Here is a 19,532-nt window from a genome sequence, read left to right as displayed (position 1 = left end):
CGTGGTTTCACACTCCATCGTCATCCTCAGAAGAAAAACCCTAATTACAAGTTGCCAGGGAAGTGGAATCAGAGCTGTGAAACCCTAACGGTTGTGAAACGCTAAGAATGGGAGGAAAATGTCCGCACCGGAGCGTGAAGAAGAGAAGATATTCTCACAAGACAGCACGCCGAACCAAATTTGAGTTGAAAGGGGACGATATGGTTTACGCGCAGGTAAACAAACCCGATGAAGAGAAAACCCCTTTACCCGTAGACGAAGATTTGCCTGGGATGGGACAGTACTATTGCCCTCACTGCGAGTAATTTCTTTTTCTTCCTCTCTTTTTGTGTGCTTGTTTTATCAATATAATTAACGTTTGTATATATATTGATTTTCTAATATGGGATTGAAAAATTTGGTGTTGTGGAACACTGAGATGCCAAGTTTAGGTTATAGGAATAGAAGATGAAAAGGGTACATGGGTAATAACAGAGAGGAGAAAGACGAGAGAAAGCATAGATTTTAGGTCATGTTTGATTCACTTTTCAGTTTATGGTTTTAAAAACTGATTTCTCGAACTTTTTAGTTCTGATTATTCAATAACCTGATAAGAAGAGTCCCTGATAATTCTGCACTCTAGGAGTGGGTTTATAGTTAGCATCGGTAGCATTTTTCTTCATGCTGTTTCAAACTGTTAACTGGAGTCTGTTTTCGTCTTTCTTAAACCTATTCAATCCCATCCCTCTTCTCCGTTTCGGAACAACATGGGAGAACAAATCATTGTATGTTTTCCTTAATTCTCAATCTGCTTATTCCGTTTTTGTTGTGATTTAAGGAATATGGATACTGAAGTATTCGTCTCCAAGCTCCCTTCTTTTTCTTGTTGCTTTTTTTGATTGTTGGTTGGTTTCATGATTAGATAGAGTAATTGATTTTTATTTGTGCAGTCGGTACTTTTCCAATAAAACTGTGAGGGATGAACACTTTAAGACCAAACGACACAGGAGGCGGTATGCTACTTTTTCTTATGTTTTGTTTTTGAATCTATGCTACATTCTCCCCTTATTTATATTGGTGAAGATTGGTTAAATTTATAGAATCGATAGTGTTTTGTTGTACTCTTGTTTTTTATGTTTGAGCTTTCAGATATGTGAACATATAAAGCTGATGGACACTATGAAAGGAACAAGTCTTGCTTCTTAATAAGAATTGAGTGTAGTTGAACATAATACTAGAAAATTCAAGCTTCTTTAGATAAAAGAAATTGCATTTGGAACTTTAATAAAAATAAAATTGATCCTTCTTCTAGTCTCTGTTTTAAAAGGAATGATCAAATTGGATGACTCGGTATAGATTATGGATGGAAAATAGTTAACCAAGTCATGCATGTTGAATAGCTTGATTAATTACTTACCTCAGTCCTAATTATTACCTTAGCTTGCCCTTTCCCTGCTTATACTAATAAATTATATTAATATAAGGTGTGAATTCGAATTGCCCTTTTCCTGCTTGTACATTATTGGAAAAGTGAAGACACACCCACACACACACACACACACACACACATATATATATATATATATATATATATATATATATATATATATATATATATATATAATGAAGTTAAGTGGCTCTGTTATTTTAGCTAATGAGGAATTCTATCAACACGCTTATCATCAAAATGTTCTATACTTGTTCCAACTCATAACATGGCAACATATATGTCAATTGAAGTGCAAGCACACTGGCATTTACATATTGTAGTAGAATGATATTGGTTCTAATATTACGGTTTGATTGTGTAGTGTAAAACAAATGATGGGTCCTGCACCACATACTCAACTTGATGCCGAATTAGCTGCAGGGATGGGTATGCCAGACAATGGACCAAAGCTGATGTCAATGTAACTTCTTTTTTTGTAGTGGGTAGAAAGATTGTCCTAGAGTTTAAGATATAGTGCTTCTTTATTACACTACAAAGCAATATTAAATTTTGAATGCTGTCTTTTTTGTTTAATTCCTATCTTTTGTTTACTAGATGAAATGTTGGAAAACACTATTTGAGAGAGTTTAAATTGGAGTTAAAGGTGATTTTGATAATCGCTCATATGGAATACAGTGGTGTGTGTATATAGTAAAAAGTGATTTAGGTTTGGATTTTGAATGTAATATGTTTTTATAATAAAACTTGAGACGAAAATGTGCACTTGAGTGTTCAGAAAATTGCAAAAGAGGGTGAAGAAAAAAGTGGCAATTGCTAAATTGATCCCCCTAATTGCCAACTGAACCTTGAGTTTATTTAAACAAAGTTCACCTTATGCAATCCACGTTAGAATTGGTTACAAATGTTGATTGTAATCGAGTAATGTTGATGAACAATTTTTTTCATTGAGTAAATGATGTAATTTTTATATAAATAACGTTGCTTGAGAAAAAATGTTTTGAATGAGATGCATTAACTAAAATACTATTTAAGTATTTATGTTGTATTTGTTGTAAGATTTTCAAATTAATTAAATATTCCTTTTAATAACTTAACATTGTAATGTTGGAATAACTTACTTTATATTATTATCAAACAATTCAAAAATTATTCTAATGTATTGATACTTATTTCTCCTACTATAGGTGGGGTGACAGCTAGTTTTGACATGTTGGAAGATATCATTATTGCCGAACCAAACGCTTATATTGCATTTGCGGGTAAAAGTGTAATTGAACAAATAAGGTATTAAAGATTAATTGAACAAACAAGGTATTGAAGATTCTTATTATGGATAATTAGATTAAACTGTCTAACTAATAGATAAAAAAATTTAAGAAAATCATTTTAAAGATTTCATTAACCAAATAAATTATTATTATAGTATATAAATTATTCAATGTTAATGTAACACCCCATTTAAATAATAACTTTAATTTAAATGAAATGTCACATACCATGATGCCAGATATAACCAAGAATCCTTGCCCAAACCCCCGAAGCTCACCCCCGAGCTATATGTTACAAATGTTACAATGAATCAATTTTCCCTCATCACAAGGTTAGTCCTTAATGAATTTCAAGCCTCCTGCTACTCTCACCACAAGAGTCAGTCCTTACCTAGTTATACATAAGCACGACCCTGAGAATCTCACCTAGAGATACCAAGGAATTACGCACTGACACGGACCAACATTCTTAATCAATCAAACGAGTTCAACATGCGTATACACATATATAAATATACATCACATACAATTTCTCATAATTCACCTCTTTCGTATTCCCAGCCAACTCTAAACTATCATTGCACACTTTTACTCGATACTCACAAGAACGAAACCTTTGATGTTTTTAAAGAACTGGTCTTCGTAGAAATCTCTAGGTCTTGAATAAGATAGTTCTTCTCACGCACCTCTTATCATTTCTAAGCATCATCTGCCACCATCCGCTGCGCTACTTTGATCTATACCCAAGCTCACTTGTTTGTTTACTCAAAATAATGATCCCTTCATGTCCGCCATGACAAGGAAGCAATCGTCGTTGAGAAATCCTCCTCGAGACCCCTATAAAACTTGCAGAACCCTTTAAACTCCTCTTTTGATAGCCTCAGCGTTTCATTTTCTCAACAATGTATCTATCCTTTTATAACCATATTCCTTATTAGTCACTCCAACCTTAGTCAATACTCTTCCTGAACGGCTTGACACACCACAACTTCTCTTTAAAGATTCACCAAACTAACAGTCCTCCTGGTGATTATACTGAGTTTATACCATTATGTCTCCAACAACTCTTTCACTTGTTTCTCTTACTTCACAATCCTTGCATAAAGCTTCCAATTAGAAACTATCAGCACAAGTTTGACTTCAGACCCAAATGCAAAAGGGAACATCACCACTCTAAAGCGAAAATTCTAATGTTTACTTCAAAATAAATCTATAACTCTTCTACCATTGAGATTCCTTGCGTTTATTTTTCGCTTGCCTTTATCGTTTAACTCTGAGTCACATGACACCCTGCCCTCATCTTTCAGCTTGATCCACACTTGTTACACCACCACTGACATATCTCTTCAAATCAAAGGATACTACTTCGTTGGAGATCGCATCTCCTAAGAATGAGATTAAGAAAACAACCAATTCACTCTTGAGATTATGTCCCAACCTTGTAAAGGAAACAATTCAAATTGGCTTTGAATTTAAATACTTTGATCACCACGAAGGCACCACACACCCGAGCGAGTCTCCACTTGGTCGCAATTGTAGCAAAACCATCGTCTCAACCTCAGCCCCTTCTTAAGGCAACTATGACTTCTTTACCATACTGGCGACATCAAGGAGTACACGATCCCAAGAAAACCGGCTCTTAGTCCAAGCATCACCTTGTAAGGTGCATCTCTGGATGAGATTTATTCGTGCTAATTACTTTAGCATCAACCCTTGTAGACACCATGTCAACTACTCAAAACTTTTCTTTTCACCCCCTTCATCATTGTGCTCCGACGTCAGTTGGGTTGTCCTTCCATACGAGAATAACCTTTAAAGGTGTGTCCTTCCTTCTGGTGCGTGAAACCTTCCACTTTATACCCAAGGTCAAATGTCTTGCTCATGGGAACTACTTTTCCTTGAAACATCCCATTAACAAAGTTGAAAAGACCCCTTTCCACCTGCTGACTGTTAATTCTAATATGAACCTCTTATCCATCTCAGCCTCTCACTAGAGGTTTGCCATCTCTTCGCACTTCACGGTCTCTTCCCTTCTTAGCTTGCTCGTTGCTAAGCGATCTCTCCACTCCCTGCAGCTTAGAATTTGCCTATTGTTCCTCTTCCACCACTCCAAGAAGCATTAGGTGTGACCATATGACTATATTCAATGACATTTCTCCTTAGGGGTGGCAATGCGGGCCGGCCGGCCCTGTTTAGGCCCGCCCCGCATAAGGCCCGCACATCGCGGGTCGGCCCGCCCCGCCCCGCACATTTTATGCGGGCCACATACTCTGGCCCGCGGGCTCGCGGGCCGGCCCGCTTTTTTATTTATTTATTTATTTTTTTATGATAAAACTTTCAATGTTTAAAAATTGGAAAATTTTAAGAAGTTCACAAAATTAAGTAAAGGCTTTGGGGAATTAGATGATAAATTGATAATTCAACATTTTCATCATATTCATACTATGACATACACAATGTATTCTTTAAATTTTAGCACATTAAAAGTTACATAATACTTGTCTTTTCCAGTTATACAAGAATTTGAAATGTTAATGCAAGAGTCCATAAAAAAAGTAATTAATATACACAAGTGCAAGTTTTTTTTTTCTGCGGGCCGAGCCCGCGCGGGCTTGCGGGCTTGCATGTACTGATACCTTTCAGTGTTCTTAATCTTTGGATTCGACTCTTTTTTATAAAACTTGTAGTATTGCTTCTCGAGAGTCTATCCTTAAAGCTCCCTCTGCCCAAACGTGATTTTGTGAACTCTAGCATCTTTTCCGGTTTATCAACCCAAAACTTAGCTATCCTTACTCAATTATATACATCGTACATCGACTTTCTATCTCTGAGGCAAGACGTCGTCTTAGAGACCCCATTCAACGCTTATAAAGATGATCAGGCCAAGTTGACATTGAATCCGCATTCTCTTATCTCTGTAGACACTAGAAACAAAGCACAGAGGCGTAGTAAGACAACCTAGATCCTACAAAGCAACACCCTATCACTTATAGACAACCAACCCTCTTGTTTGTCACCCTTCTTTCCCAAACCATTAGAATTAGGAAGGAAAACAACCTTTAATCTAGTCATGAGTGTGCACCCTCATTACTTTATCAAGGCGTTTTCTGTTCTCAAAACTTTTGGTTTCACTGACAAACTTGACTAGATATGACTACTTTCGCCCGCGAGGCATGACAAACCCACAACCTCAGGTCATCCTAAGGACGAACTGCTCTGATACCATAAATGTAACACCCCATTTAAATAATAACTTTAATTTAAATGAAATGCCACACAAATAGAAATTTAGAGACAGGTCCTGGAGTATGGACGTTACTCCTTACAATATCCAAAAAGCTAGGAGAAACTAAGGCACACCATGATGCCAGATACAACCAAGAATCCAAGGACTTAACGAAATTTAATAGAATACTAAAGAGCAAAACGTACATGGGCCATAGTCCTAAAGAAAAGCCCAAAAGCAGAAGTCAATCCCAAGGCTAAGCAGGGGAACCATCACCTTCCTGTTGACCACGGGTGTTCCTCGCATCTGCTCACATCAACAAGTTGATGATCATCGCAAAAGAGAGTACCACACAGTAGAACACACAACAATAATAAAAGGGTAAGCTAGAGCCGAAAATGGTTTTATCATGCAGTCAGATATACTTTCACAGTCAATTATACATACACCACTCAAGCATGTTATGACTTTTCAAAACAATACACTAAGACTCGACTCGATTTGACTCATCCGGATACATATAACTTGGTTGGATTCAGGGGATGCTTGCACTTGTGGTGGATACCTCTGCTCACCCCCGAGCTATATGTTACAAGTGTTACAATGAATCAATTTTCCCTCACCATAAGGTTAGACCTTAATGAATTTTAGGCCTCCTGCTAATCTCACCACAAGAGTCAGTCCGCTCTAGGTGAGACTAACTGACTCCTTAGAGTGTCAGGATGCAACCTTATCTTGAATCCTTACCTAGTTATACAGATGGGGCACCACCATGGACACCCACTAATAGGGGCCATGGGATTACGTCCTGACCACTGAAGCACGACCCTGAGAATCTCACCTAGAGATCCCAAGGAATTACGCACTGACACGTACCAACATTCTTAATCAATCAAACGATTTCAACATGCGTATACACATATATACATATACATCACATACAGTTTCTCATAATTCACCTCTTTCGTATTCCCAGCCAAACCATACCAACTCATTATTCTCGAACCATGAATATGGAACTCCGTCTCATATCATTATCATGCCATATTGATACCAACCCTTTCGTGTCTCATGTCGAACTCAAGCCAAACTCATCATTTCAATTCCATGAATCACCTCATACATATATCATACTCACATCATGTAAAACTCATAAATCTCAATGTTACCATCTCATGCATACAAAATCACTCAATTCATAACTCATGAAGCACATCCCTCATGCATAAACATTCAGAACATACTTTAGCACAATAACCCAGTCCTACATGTGATATTCACCCAATTAACATAGAAGAAAACAGTACAGGGTGCATCCTCGCCCAACTCTCGCTCAATATGAGGATACTCGCTCAGACGAGAGGTTTCCCTCGCTCAGGCGGACTCCCCTCGCTCAGGCGAGAATTCGAGGAGTGGGAATAGTGGCTCCTTGCAGGGTCTCGCTTAGGCAAGCCCTCCTCCCTTAAGTGAGAATGCATCTCGCTCAAAACGGAGACTCTTCGCTTAAGCGACCCTCGCGTAGGAATCCTGGGCGAAACCTCTGCTAGTCTCGCCTATGCGAGACAAGCTCGCTTGGGCGAGATTATCAGACTTCGCCATTGTCCGCACCTGCATCAGTTATATTTTACGCATATGCAATATTACCAACCCTTCCCCGCATTCACAGTAGCATACCAGTTCAAGAATCACGAAACACCAACCAGACAACAGACAAGCACATGAAACAGAAAAGGGTTCTAGCTTCCCTTACCTGGAATAAGCTAGCACAGTACTCCGACACCAACCACGAAACACAACAGCTCTAGGAAAAAGCTTAGAAGTTGAGTAGAAATGAGTTTCGAGCGAACTGGTCTGAGATGGGAAAGCAAACCCTAGTAGAGTAACGGTTGCACCTCTTAGAACAAAGGGGCAGATTCTGAAAGTGAGTAAGAGGGATAGGGTTAGGGTAGACTTAGGGTCTGTTTTTCCCTTTGGGCCAGCCCTTAGGCCCAACTCAAATGGGGCAACCCTTTTTAAATTAGGGCAGAAAAAGTGGGCCTTACAGTTACAATAATGTACAAACTATTTCTGATCTTAACACAAAATAGCAAGAAAACATTTAAAGGAATGACAAATTAGGCTCATAAGGCTACTTCACAGAGTGAGTTATTACAAAAGTTTCATTCGATTAAAAAATACTTAAAAGTTAAAGAATACTATTTGTTAATGGTTAGCAATGACCAAAATTTGTTCTTAACTATTTGTCAAAAAATATCTATTGGTAATTACTAATAATTTTTAATTATCGGACAATATCGCAACTGAATCTTCTTTTTCCTCTTCCTTTTCTCTCTCCTTTTCATTTTTTCTTCTTTTTCCTCTTCCTCCTTTTCCTTTTCTTTCTTCTGCTCATCTTCCTCCTCGATCTCTTCCTCTCACTCCTCCATTGTTGTCATTGTTGATTCGCTTCATTTGTCGTCTCCTTACCTCTATCATTGCCTTGTTGTTACCATCTCCTCCTTTTCCTCCTCCACTGCCTCTTTCACATTCTTGTTCTCTTCTTTCTCTGGCTCATTTATAATTAATTTATAACAAATATTTAGTTAGATTTGACAAGAAAATCAATGTCCATTTTACTGACAAAACTACCAGTGAATGTTTTATAGAATAAAGTTACCACAAATTTAAAGAAGATTGAATTACTGATAGATTTACCAATGAATTTTCAAAAATTTAATTTAAAAAAAAAAATCATTATCAAGATGTTGACCGACATATTTTAAACAACATGATCAAAGTCTAAAGCGAAAACTTTTACATCTATTTTACAGATGAAATTTATCGACTGAAATATCTATCGATAATACACATTATAAATTACCGACAAGTTTTATTAACAAATTCATTAGTGATGAATATTTTTGTTGATAATAAAAATTCTAATGGATATTACCATGAAAATATTTATTTATAAATTCTATTTTGCCAATAAAGTTTTCTAATCGGTATTTAATATTCTTTTTGTGTTAGAACCAAAATTCAAGTTGAAAGACATGTAATCCTTACAAAAACATATTATAGAATAGACTAAAACCATAATATCAATCTTCGAAAATATTCAAGGAAAAGAGACAATTATTCACTGATGCATAGACACGTTGGGTAAGGTTACATAGAAATACGTTCAAAATTCGTGCAATCTAGAGTTATCAACACACAAGAAAAATATTATTTAAAAATAAGAGGTTATTAACCTTCACGTATTTATCTGACTGATTAGTTTTATTTTTCCTTTTTCAACTAACTCAATCACGTATTCTTATTTCAAACATCCGCATTTTACTTTTTATTAGTGTGTTAACATCTGACAATATATATTTTAAATGATTTTTAAATTGAATTTCAAATAGTAATCACACTAAATAAAAATAATTTTAAATAAAATATAAATTGAATTTTAAAATATTAAAAATAACAAATAAAATATTTTAACGTATTATAAAGTTTATAAAATCATAAAAATTATAAAATTAAGTGTTTAAACACAACAATAATTCCAAACATTTTGAGATTTAAGAATAACATAATTTCTATATAAGTATACGTATTGTATCCTATATTTTTTAAAGATAAGACGAATCATTGTATTAGATACGTGTTATATTTAATACTCATATTGTATATGTGTATCATAGCAATTATTATGTGTGTATCCTCATCAAGTAAGGTATCTCTAAAATCATTAAATTTTTAGTCCAATATCTTTCACAGGAAAAAATATTTTTTGAGTTTGTATTTTTTTTATGTGACTAAAGCAAAACAAAATAAGTTTTGAGAAAAAAACATTCGAATATGGCTCAACCATTTAGTCGTGAGCCAATCCCAAAGTTTTACTAAGTAGGTGAGTATCATGATAGTTCAGAACTACACCCTGAACTAGGATATTCATAAGCCAAACTTGAAACTATCTAGTACCTGCTTAGCATTACCAAGGTTAGGTAGTGAATATATATCTTTTATGGACCTATAAATGACTAATATTTTTGAGAAATAAATAATTATGATTGTACCAATGTTTTTATGAGAAACACTCAACTACCTAATCACTTCCCAAAATAACTTTTGATGTTCATAGTGGGCCATCAAAAGTGGAATATGGATCCATATGTCTGATAAAATGAGATTGAGTCTTGTGGTTGTAAGTCAAATTGTAGAGTTGTCAAAATGGACCGCTTGGCCCGGCCCACCACGAGTGGGTCACTTAGTGGACCAACCCAACCCGGCTCACTTATTAGTGAGTCGAACAAATTTGAACTCGACCTGGCTCATCACGGATTGGTGGATTAACGGGTTGGCTCACTAGCCCTCTTAATTAAAATAAAATATAATTTTTTTCTCAAGTCATAAATTATAATTCAAATTAAAATTTAAATAAACTTCAATACAATCTAAATACAATCCAAAATTATGTTAAACTCCAATACAAACCAAAATAAATTAAAAAAAAATACAAATTACTATCTAAGATCAAAGCATTCTTGTCACTTATCTAACTATAATATTAGAGTTTTGAATGAATAAATCTACGACATTTTCATCTCTTGAAGCATCTTCTTTATCCCCATCTCCAATAAAAAAGAATGTTAACTAACAATATTCAAAGACTAAAAGTAATAAATAATTCAATTAATTTCACAATATTAACAATAATGTTACTTGTTAGTTCAAAACCATGCAACCAATTTTGAGTTAAAATGAGTGCCTCAACATTCTCTAGAAGAATGGAAGAATGATATTTGGTTAGCACACAAGAACCAAGACTAAAGGCAGACTCACTAGCAATGGTAGTGATTTGAATGCTAAGCACGTCACAAGCCATCTTAAATAAGTTTGGATAACGATCTCGACGATCCCTCCAATAGCTCAATACATCCAACTTATCAAAAACATTTGGATCAAGATTCCCTTCATCTAAATAAATATCCAATTCAGATCTTCATGTGTCATTAACATGTTGGCTCAAATAATCAACATATCCCTACAATAATATGAGAAAAAATTAATGGCATTCGTAAGTAAGTAACAAAACAAAGCAAGTTATTTTGAGAATTAAAAACTTACATCAAATACATCCATCACTGGCTCATCATTTGTAAAAGAAGCAAGTTGTGTTGAATGGGCAACTTGAGAACTTGAACTGTTTGACTCATTTGGATTTAATTTCACATATTCTTCAAACAACGTATACATGTTATCCTTTAAAATATTAATCTTTTATTCACAAGTAGAATGATTAATCTTTGAATAACAAAATTGAATTGCTTCAAACTTCATCCGTGGATCAAGAATAGCCCCAATAGCAAGAATGTCACAATAATGATCCCAATACTTATTAAACTTGTTCATCATACTCAATGACATATCTTTAATCTTCGGATCATCACTTTTTGCATTTTCTTGCAACAAACATTGAATTTTTCAAACTTGCATGAAGTAACGATTAAAAGTTGGATAAGAACCTGAAATCAAATTAGTGATAACATAAAATGGCTTCAAGAACTCACATTTTTCCAGCCCTTTTCCATTCATCATTTGATGGACAATGAACATAATTTTTATCACGGATAGTCAAGCATCCAAAGGAACGTCGATATCTAATTGCACTCCCAAGCATAAGATAGGTAAAATTTCATCTAGTAGAAACATCCATTCTCAAACCTACTTTGGTATCAATATCTCTTACTTGAATAACATTCTTTAAATACAATTCTTGCCTCTGATCCTCTCACATACTTGATACTCTCTCTAATCTTATGCAAAGCATCATAAGCCACCATTAAACCCTATTGAACAATAATATTCAGTACATGTGCACTACACCTTACATGAAAGTAATCACCATTACATATCAAACTATTTTGCAACTTCAATTGCTCACACATTTTTTTGCAACACCTCACTGGCACTAGCATTGTCTAATGTGATAGAAAAAAATCTTCCTATCTATTCCCCAATCAAGCAACAAAGCAAACATTTTTTGTGCAAAATCATGACCGGTATGTGGAGGTTCCATTTTACAAAAGGCAATGATCTTACTATTCAACTTCCAACTAGCACCAACAAAATGAGTAGTCAAACAAATAAATCCTTCTTGATTTATAGAAGTCCAACAATAATATGTCAAACAAATTCGGCTATGAGATTTATGCATTGAAGGTTTCACCATTTCCTTGTGTTCACGAAATTTCTTTGAAATATTAGACACAATTGTATTCCAACTTTGATGAGGCTGCTCTGTCGTGGAAACGTCGAATGTCTGCTCCAATCGATGGAACACCAATTGATCCACGAGGAATCGCGCTCGAAATGCAGCGGAAGGCTCGAATCTCTACTGGAAAGAATGATTCTTTCTCGTTCCAGTGGGGAACCTTTCAGATTCTCACTTAATCGGAAACCCTAAGAGGTAAAACCTCAACTAGATAGGTGAGCTGGCAAATGGGGGATAAACCTAGCACTATTCATCGAAGCTAATCGATACAAAAGGTTGGCACGCCTTTTTATAGGTGAAGGCAGTAGGAAAACGTTAATAGAGAAGGGAAAGAATAAGGTAGTTGTCTATCAATCCTAACGGCAAAAAAACGTGACTCATGAACCCTATGGAAGGGAATGCGTGAAGGTAGGATGAGCTGCTATGAAGGAAAGGTGGAACCCTAGGTGTAGAACACATGAAGGAAAGGCATCTCTCGTGTTTCTAAGACGAGAGAAAGGTTGGATGCATTTGTGATGCAAGAATGAGCGTTGTCTTCACACATTGATGTCATTTGGTTGATTCAATTTGATGGCCCAAACAAAGTTGAGGCACGTGTTATCTGCGCTGCTGGATACAAAGGGGTTAACATAGAAGATGTGATTGGGTTGTTAGCAAATATTGAAGTTTTGGCCCAAACTCATTGATGTTGGAATGGTATGTTGATGTGAAAATGTTGCAGATCTTCCATGCAGCCACTCCTCATGGATTCTTGGATCCATGGTACCAAAACATTTTACAAAGAAAATATTGAAAATAACACTTAAATGTGTGGGCCAGAATACAAGCCCGTGAAACTTATACAATTATCTAAGTATTTAAAAGCATAAAACCTAAAAATGGGTCAGGCCATTTGCTCATGATGAAAGCCTCTTAGGGTGATATTCATCATACTTGGACAAAAATGAATACGAAATAAAGAGTTGCAAAGTGCTTGTAGATGAGGCGAGAGTCCTGCAAGGGATACAACAATAAATACATAATAAATAACTTACTTTAAAACTATAAACTTAATTATTATAAATTGTAATAACTTAATTCTTTCAGACCCTTGCATGAAGTTCAAGGATTTAAGCGTTATAGTCTCTCTTCTTTGTAATAAAATAACCAACCAATGAATATAAACTAACGAAGTTCACATTTTCTTCACTTCACCAAATGAACTTCGTTCATGCACTTTGCATATACTTCACAGTTACTTAACTTTACAATATTATAATATTTTACTTAAATTTACAATATTATAATATTTTACTTAACTTTACAATATTATAATATTTTACTTAACTTTACAATATTATAATATTATTGTTTATACTTTTTAATATTCAAAGATTAAAGAAGACCTTTGCCTGCACTTCACGTGGGTAATATTCAAAGATTATTTATGTAGTTCTAACAGTGTAAATAGGACCCACAAGCATTTCAAATCCATGACATGGTAAGCATACAAGCATTATATGTACTAGAAAAATGAAAACAAAAAAGAATGACCCAGTCGTTTATTGAATGCAAAGTACTTCTTTCAGAAAACTAATTGTACCTTGGATTTGTCGTCAGAGCAGCCTCAGTAGATCAACAAGGTACATGATGCAGAGCAGAGCATGAACCCTAATTGTTTAGTGAACACTTGAACTGAAAAGAAAAATAGGGAAAATTATGATTGGAAAGAAAACATGAGGCTATAAAGTAATTGCTTATATAATCAATAATACTAGAAGAATAAAAGAAAAAAACAAGCCAACAGTAAGTGATGGATGAAAAGTTATCTGCTTGTTGAGTTGCAATTGATGTTGATCGTTGAGTTGAGATGCAACGTCAATCTCCTTACTACTTGTAGTTGAAGCTAGGTTTCCATTTGCCAACCCACCAATGTGTTTGGTAAAAAAAAAACTCAATATTGCAAAGCCCAACATAATGTGTGACCATGCTGGTTGGTGGGCCAACCCGGCTCGCCATGGGTTCAACCTGAGTGAGCCGGGTTCTTGGTGGACCGGGTCAAAAATTGATCCGTACTGAAATTTGTAAAAAAATTTCAACCCAACCTAGCCCGAACCCGTGGTGGACCGGGTTGGCCCACGGGTTTTGACCCACTTTGACGACTCTATCATATTCCCAGTGTCTGTATTGTTTGTTCAATTTATTAAGATTAATATTTAAGGCTTATAAAGACCTCACTCCTTTCACATTTTTATTTTTCTTTTATATGTACCTATTGTACAAGTAGAAGGGGAACCTGCTTAGTGAGAGTTATTCGTAAAATTTGGGGGATCTTCTAAAGATATACTAGTGGATAATTTATATTAATATATTTAAGAGATATTAAAAATATAGATAATCTTCTATTTTGATGTAGAACTCTTAATATTATACAAAATACATATTTTTGTAATATTTCATGAATAATTACATATATATGATAAACCTTACCACCGTTATAATATTAAATTTTGTTATGTTTAGGTAATGCTAAGATATATATATATATATATATATATATATATATATATATATATATATATATATATATATATATATATATATATATATATATATATATATATATATATATATATATATATATATATATATATATATATATATATATATATATATATATATATATATATATATATATATATATATTGATATGAAGTTATGTTATTGGTTGTGTTTTCTTAAAAAATCTTATTGTACAAAAGAAAAATTTATTTCATCTTTTATCAAATAATAATTATTTACATAATAGTGGAGTGTCACATAACACTATTTTGATATTTTTTATTTTTTAACTAATTATCATACATGTAATTTTATCAGTATAATTGCATAAATAAATTTTATTTACTATAATATAATAATTTAATGTAACTTTCATGAATCTTTTTTATCAACATCTAACATATATTGAAGTTTAAAAGATGAAAGTGTTATAAAATAAAGCTAATAACATAAAGAAGAATAGTTATCAGCACGATGCTCCAACCAACTGAGGACTAGTGGAAAGACCCTTAGTAGGAAAAACCTTTTGGGATAAAAATCTAGTGAAGGAAAAAGTACACCATTCTATATAATATTATTTTTTACATCTTTTATTTCTCCCCCTCAGGTAAACTTACATCATTAAGATGACAAAGTCCAATCTTGTGAACCAATTGCTCAAAAGTTCTTCTTGACAAAGACTTTTTAAATAAATCTACTAGATTTTCGCATTAACGAATCTTTTGGATTTCTACATCATCCTTTCAATTGAATAATGCAATATTGTCTTCATGTATGGGTGTTGATTGCTTTCTTCTCAAGGATAGACCACAAGTTTGTCGCACATGTTGAATTATAGACCTTAACTGAACATATTCACGACTTACATCATGTAATGCTAAAAATTATGCATGATTTTGACGATGTTGCTATTATGGTCTCTTTCACATATCGTCATGAAATCATTCTGCTACCACATGTGAATAAATATCTTGTTCGTGATAAACCATTGTGACATTTTGAGAATATAATAAATAACATGCATTTGCATAATCCATTAGATTCAATTTTGAATCATTTGGATAAAATAATTTCATATTCATAGTACCCTTAAGGTAACAAAGTATATTTTTTACTCCAATCCATTGTTTTCTTGTAGGTGAAGAACTATATCTTAACAAATTTACAGCAAATGCAATATCACGTCAAGTATAATTAGCAAGATACATTAGTGTTGTTATAACACTAAGATATGGTACTTCTGGACCAAGTAAATCTTCATCATTTTCTTGAGCTCTAAGAAGAGCATTTATCAACATCTAATGAACTCACAACTATTAGAGTGCATAATGGATGAGACTTGTCCATTTAGAACATTTTATGTACCTTAATTACATAAGCCTCTTGATGTATAAAAAACACATTTGTTTAAATACTCAATTTGTAATTTCAAACAAAAATTTTGCATTTTCATGATCCTTCATCTCAAATTCTTTCCTTAAGCAATCAATTGCCTTTGTGAGCTCATTAGAAGTTTCAACGATGTTTATGTCATCTACATAAACAATAATTATGACAAATTAATTTTTGGTTCTTTTCATATAAATACAAGAACAAATAGGATCGTTTCTATATCCTTCTTTTAATAAGTAATCAATAAGACGATTATGCCACACACATCCTAATTGCTTTAATTAATAAAAGGGCTTGTTTAATTTTATTGGATAACCCTCTTTAGAATTTTCCTTGTTAGACAAATAAAATCCTTTAGGGATTTTCATATAAATATGATTCTCAAGAGAACCGTATAAATAAGTTGTAACATCATCCATTAGATGTAACTGCAAACCTTGTGAAACTAGGATAATCAAATATTGCAACGTTGTTGCATTCAATACTAGTGAATATGTCTTTTCACAAATCAATATCAGGTTTTGTGAAAAATCTTGAGCAACCAATTATGCTTTGTATCTAACAATTTCATCATTCTTAATTTGATTTTTGCTCAAAAATCCATATGTACCAAACGGGTTTTACACCTTCAAGTGTGCGAACTATAGGTCCAAAAACCTTTCGTTTAGCAAGCAAATCTAATTATGCTTCTTTGCATATTTTCATTTTGGCAAATCATTTCTTTGTCAACAATCTTCAATGATCATTGGTTATTGATTCCCATCGTCATTCATAGCATTCATCACTATATTATATGTAAAAGTTTCGTCATTGTTGACTTCATTTTGGTTCCATAATATATGATTCATGACAAAATTTATTGAGATCTCATCATTTTGAACAATTTCAAGTACCCGAGCTTCTTCTAGAACCGAATCATTAATTATGTCAGATGAATCTTTTGAGATTTTCACCTTTTCGTTTAGGCATCTTGCATTTTAGCTCCCTTTCCCATTCAAAAGTTTTTATCTTTGGATTCAATAGGACTACCACGCTTCAAGCTTGTCTTTGAAACTAACAGGCTTACCACGCTTTAAGCATATTATGAATTAATATCAATTATCTTCGGAGCATTAGCAGTTGGTATTGGTTACCCTTTTTTCTATCAGTAAAACATAAGGTAATTGATTGCCTAATTTTGAAAATGAATTATCCTTTAAACTTCTAGTTCACATTCTTTTATTCGAGGATCAAGACGAGATAATGATAATTCATTCCAACCAATACCTTTTTTCAATTGTTTTCTTTCTCCCTCTAATGTTTGAAAAACGTATTCATCAAAGTGATAGTCGAAAAGTCAAACTGTAAATAAGTTTTATGTTGGTACTTCAAGATATTTCATTATTGAAGGAGAATTATATCCAACATATATTCTCAATTGTCTCTAAAGACTCATCATAGTCCCTTTTGGTGGGGAAAACATATATACCACACCAAAAATTTCTTACATGAGAATATTAGGTCATTGACCAAAAAACCAACTGCATAATAGAGTATTTGTGATAACTTGTTGGTTTGATGTGAATCAATAATGCAACATGCAAAATTGCATATCCCTAAGTAGCCATTAGAAGATTAACTCTCATAAGTAATGGTCTTGCAATCAATTTTAGACGTTTTAATAATAATTCTGCAAGTCTATTTTGTGTATGAACATGAACTACTAGATGTTCAACTTCAATTCCAATTGATATACAATACTCATGAAAAGCATGAGATGTAATTTCACTAGTATTATCAAAGCATATTTTCTTAATCGGATAATCTGGGAGGTGAACTCTTAACTGTACTAATGACTTTGCAAATACTTGATTGCGCGTTGATAATAAACAAATATGTGACCATCTAGTTGATGCATCAATTAAAACTATGAAATATATATGATCCACATGGTGGATTTATTGGACATAAATATCACCATGTATTCGTTTTGAAAATGAGATTGGCTCATTTCTAATTTTTCCGATGATGGTTTTATCAACTTTTGTGAACATATAGTACATGAGAACTCATTGGTCTGAAGAAGTTTCTTGACTCTTAAGTGGGTGTCCACATGAGTTTTTCAACTATTTTTCGTATCATGATATATCCAAGATGACCCTACCGATCATGCCAAACAAGAAATTCATTTCTATTTGTAAGCTTCTAGCTTACAATGACATGCATCAATTGCATTACTATTGTAGTATAAGCCATAAGAGAAGGCTAATAATTTCTCTAATACACATTTTATATTTGACTCAATTCGAGTGATATAAAGATATTTAATATCTCCTTCATTGTTTGTCTCAATATGATATCCATTTAAACGAAACCTTGAAACTTAATAAGCTTTTGTTAGATTTAGGAGAATAAAATGCATTTTTAATATGCAATCTTGTACCTCTTTGTAGAAGTACAATAGCTCTTCCAGAGCCTTCAATTATATTTGTAGTACCAGAAATAGTACTAACATTGACTTCTCGCATTACCAAACAAGAGAAAAATTTATTACTCTTGAGAATACTGTGTGTTGTTGCATTATCAATAAGACATATATCCTCATCATTGGTGTTAGTGTCAACATCCATTCTTCATATAAACATAAATATCAATATGAGAAAATCTTTTTTTAACACTCTTATAACCAATGAGGTGATCAATGCTTCCATTTGGTTTAGCAAAGAAGATAATAATATCAAGATGAGTATCATCCATATGGCCATAATCAGAATCACCATCTTCATAAGCAAAGTATATTTCTATGTTCTTCTCATTATTTGTAGGATGCTTTGGTGTACAACAAGCACAACTCAAATGGCCTTTATCATCGTAATGATAATATATACTTTCATCTTATTTGCCAATATTTCACATTTTTATTTTCCCTTTTCTCACATTATTGTGCCACTTCGGGTGAAAAAATGTGTGTTTGAAATTTCCTTTATATCCATGTCCATAATCAATATCACGATCATGAAAATATAAATCAAATGTTGTTGCATTCACTTATGGCAATATAGCAGAACTAATTGGACATGTTTCATGATTTTCTACTAAAAGCTCAATGCTTTTTTCAGCCATACAAAGGCATGAAATAAATTCATAATATTTACTACTACATTCACTTATGGGAATGGAGTAGATTGGGCGGATCTCATGATTTTTCATCAAAAGCTTCATTACTTTGTTCAGCCATACAAAGGCATGAAATAAATTCATAATATTTATTATTGCATTCACTTATGGGAATGGAGCAAAACCAGTTGGGAGGATCTAATGATTTTCATCAAAAGTTTCATTGCTTTGTTCAGTCATACAAAGACATGAAATAAATTCATAATATTTGTGAAATCTTTTTTTCACAATATTGTTGTTGTAGGAGCAAAATAGTTGCTTAGATGCTTTATT

General features: G+C 33.5%; 1 protein-coding gene and 1 pseudogene across 1 annotated transcript; one reads left to right on the top strand and one right to left on the bottom strand.

Annotated features, from left to right (window-relative positions):
- On the top strand, positions 1 to 2,085 carry LOC114190324 (zinc finger (C2H2 type) family protein). The gene is made up of 3 exons (XM_028079156.2): positions 1 to 301; positions 930 to 992; positions 1,791 to 2,085. The coding sequence occupies exons 1-3, from the start codon at positions 108 to 110 to the stop codon at positions 1,891 to 1,893; spliced, it is 360 nt and encodes a 119-aa protein (XP_027934957.1). The 5' UTR covers positions 1 to 107; the 3' UTR covers positions 1,894 to 2,085.
- Positions 2,086 to 10,447: 8,362 nt separating this feature from the next.
- Positions 10,448 to 11,323, bottom strand: LOC146884598 (zinc finger BED domain-containing protein DAYSLEEPER-like; annotated as a pseudogene).
- Positions 11,324 to 19,532: the final 8,209 nt, after the last annotated feature.

Source organism: Vigna unguiculata, chromosome 7 (genome assembly GCF_037176805.1).
Source record: "Vigna unguiculata cultivar grain cowpea cultivar isolate G323 ecotype 2 chromosome 7, ASM3717680v1, whole genome shotgun sequence".
In the NCBI taxonomy this organism is placed as follows: Eukaryota; Viridiplantae; Streptophyta; class Magnoliopsida; order Fabales; family Fabaceae; genus Vigna; species Vigna unguiculata.
The sequence above is the reverse complement of the archived record's forward strand: the minus strand, read 5'-3'. Positions and strand labels throughout refer to the sequence as shown.

Coding starts and splice junctions, on each gene's coding strand:
- LOC114190324 (XM_028079156.2), top strand. CDS start 108: ATGGGAGGAAAATGTCCGCACCGGAGCGTGAAGAAGAGAAGATATTCT. Junction 302..929: donor TACTATTGCCCTCACTGCGA/GTAATTTCTTTT, acceptor TTATTTGTGCAG/TCGGTACTTTTCCAATAAAA. Junction 993..1,790: donor ACCAAACGACACAGGAGGCG/GTATGCTACTTT, acceptor TTGATTGTGTAG/TGTAAAACAAATGATGGGTC.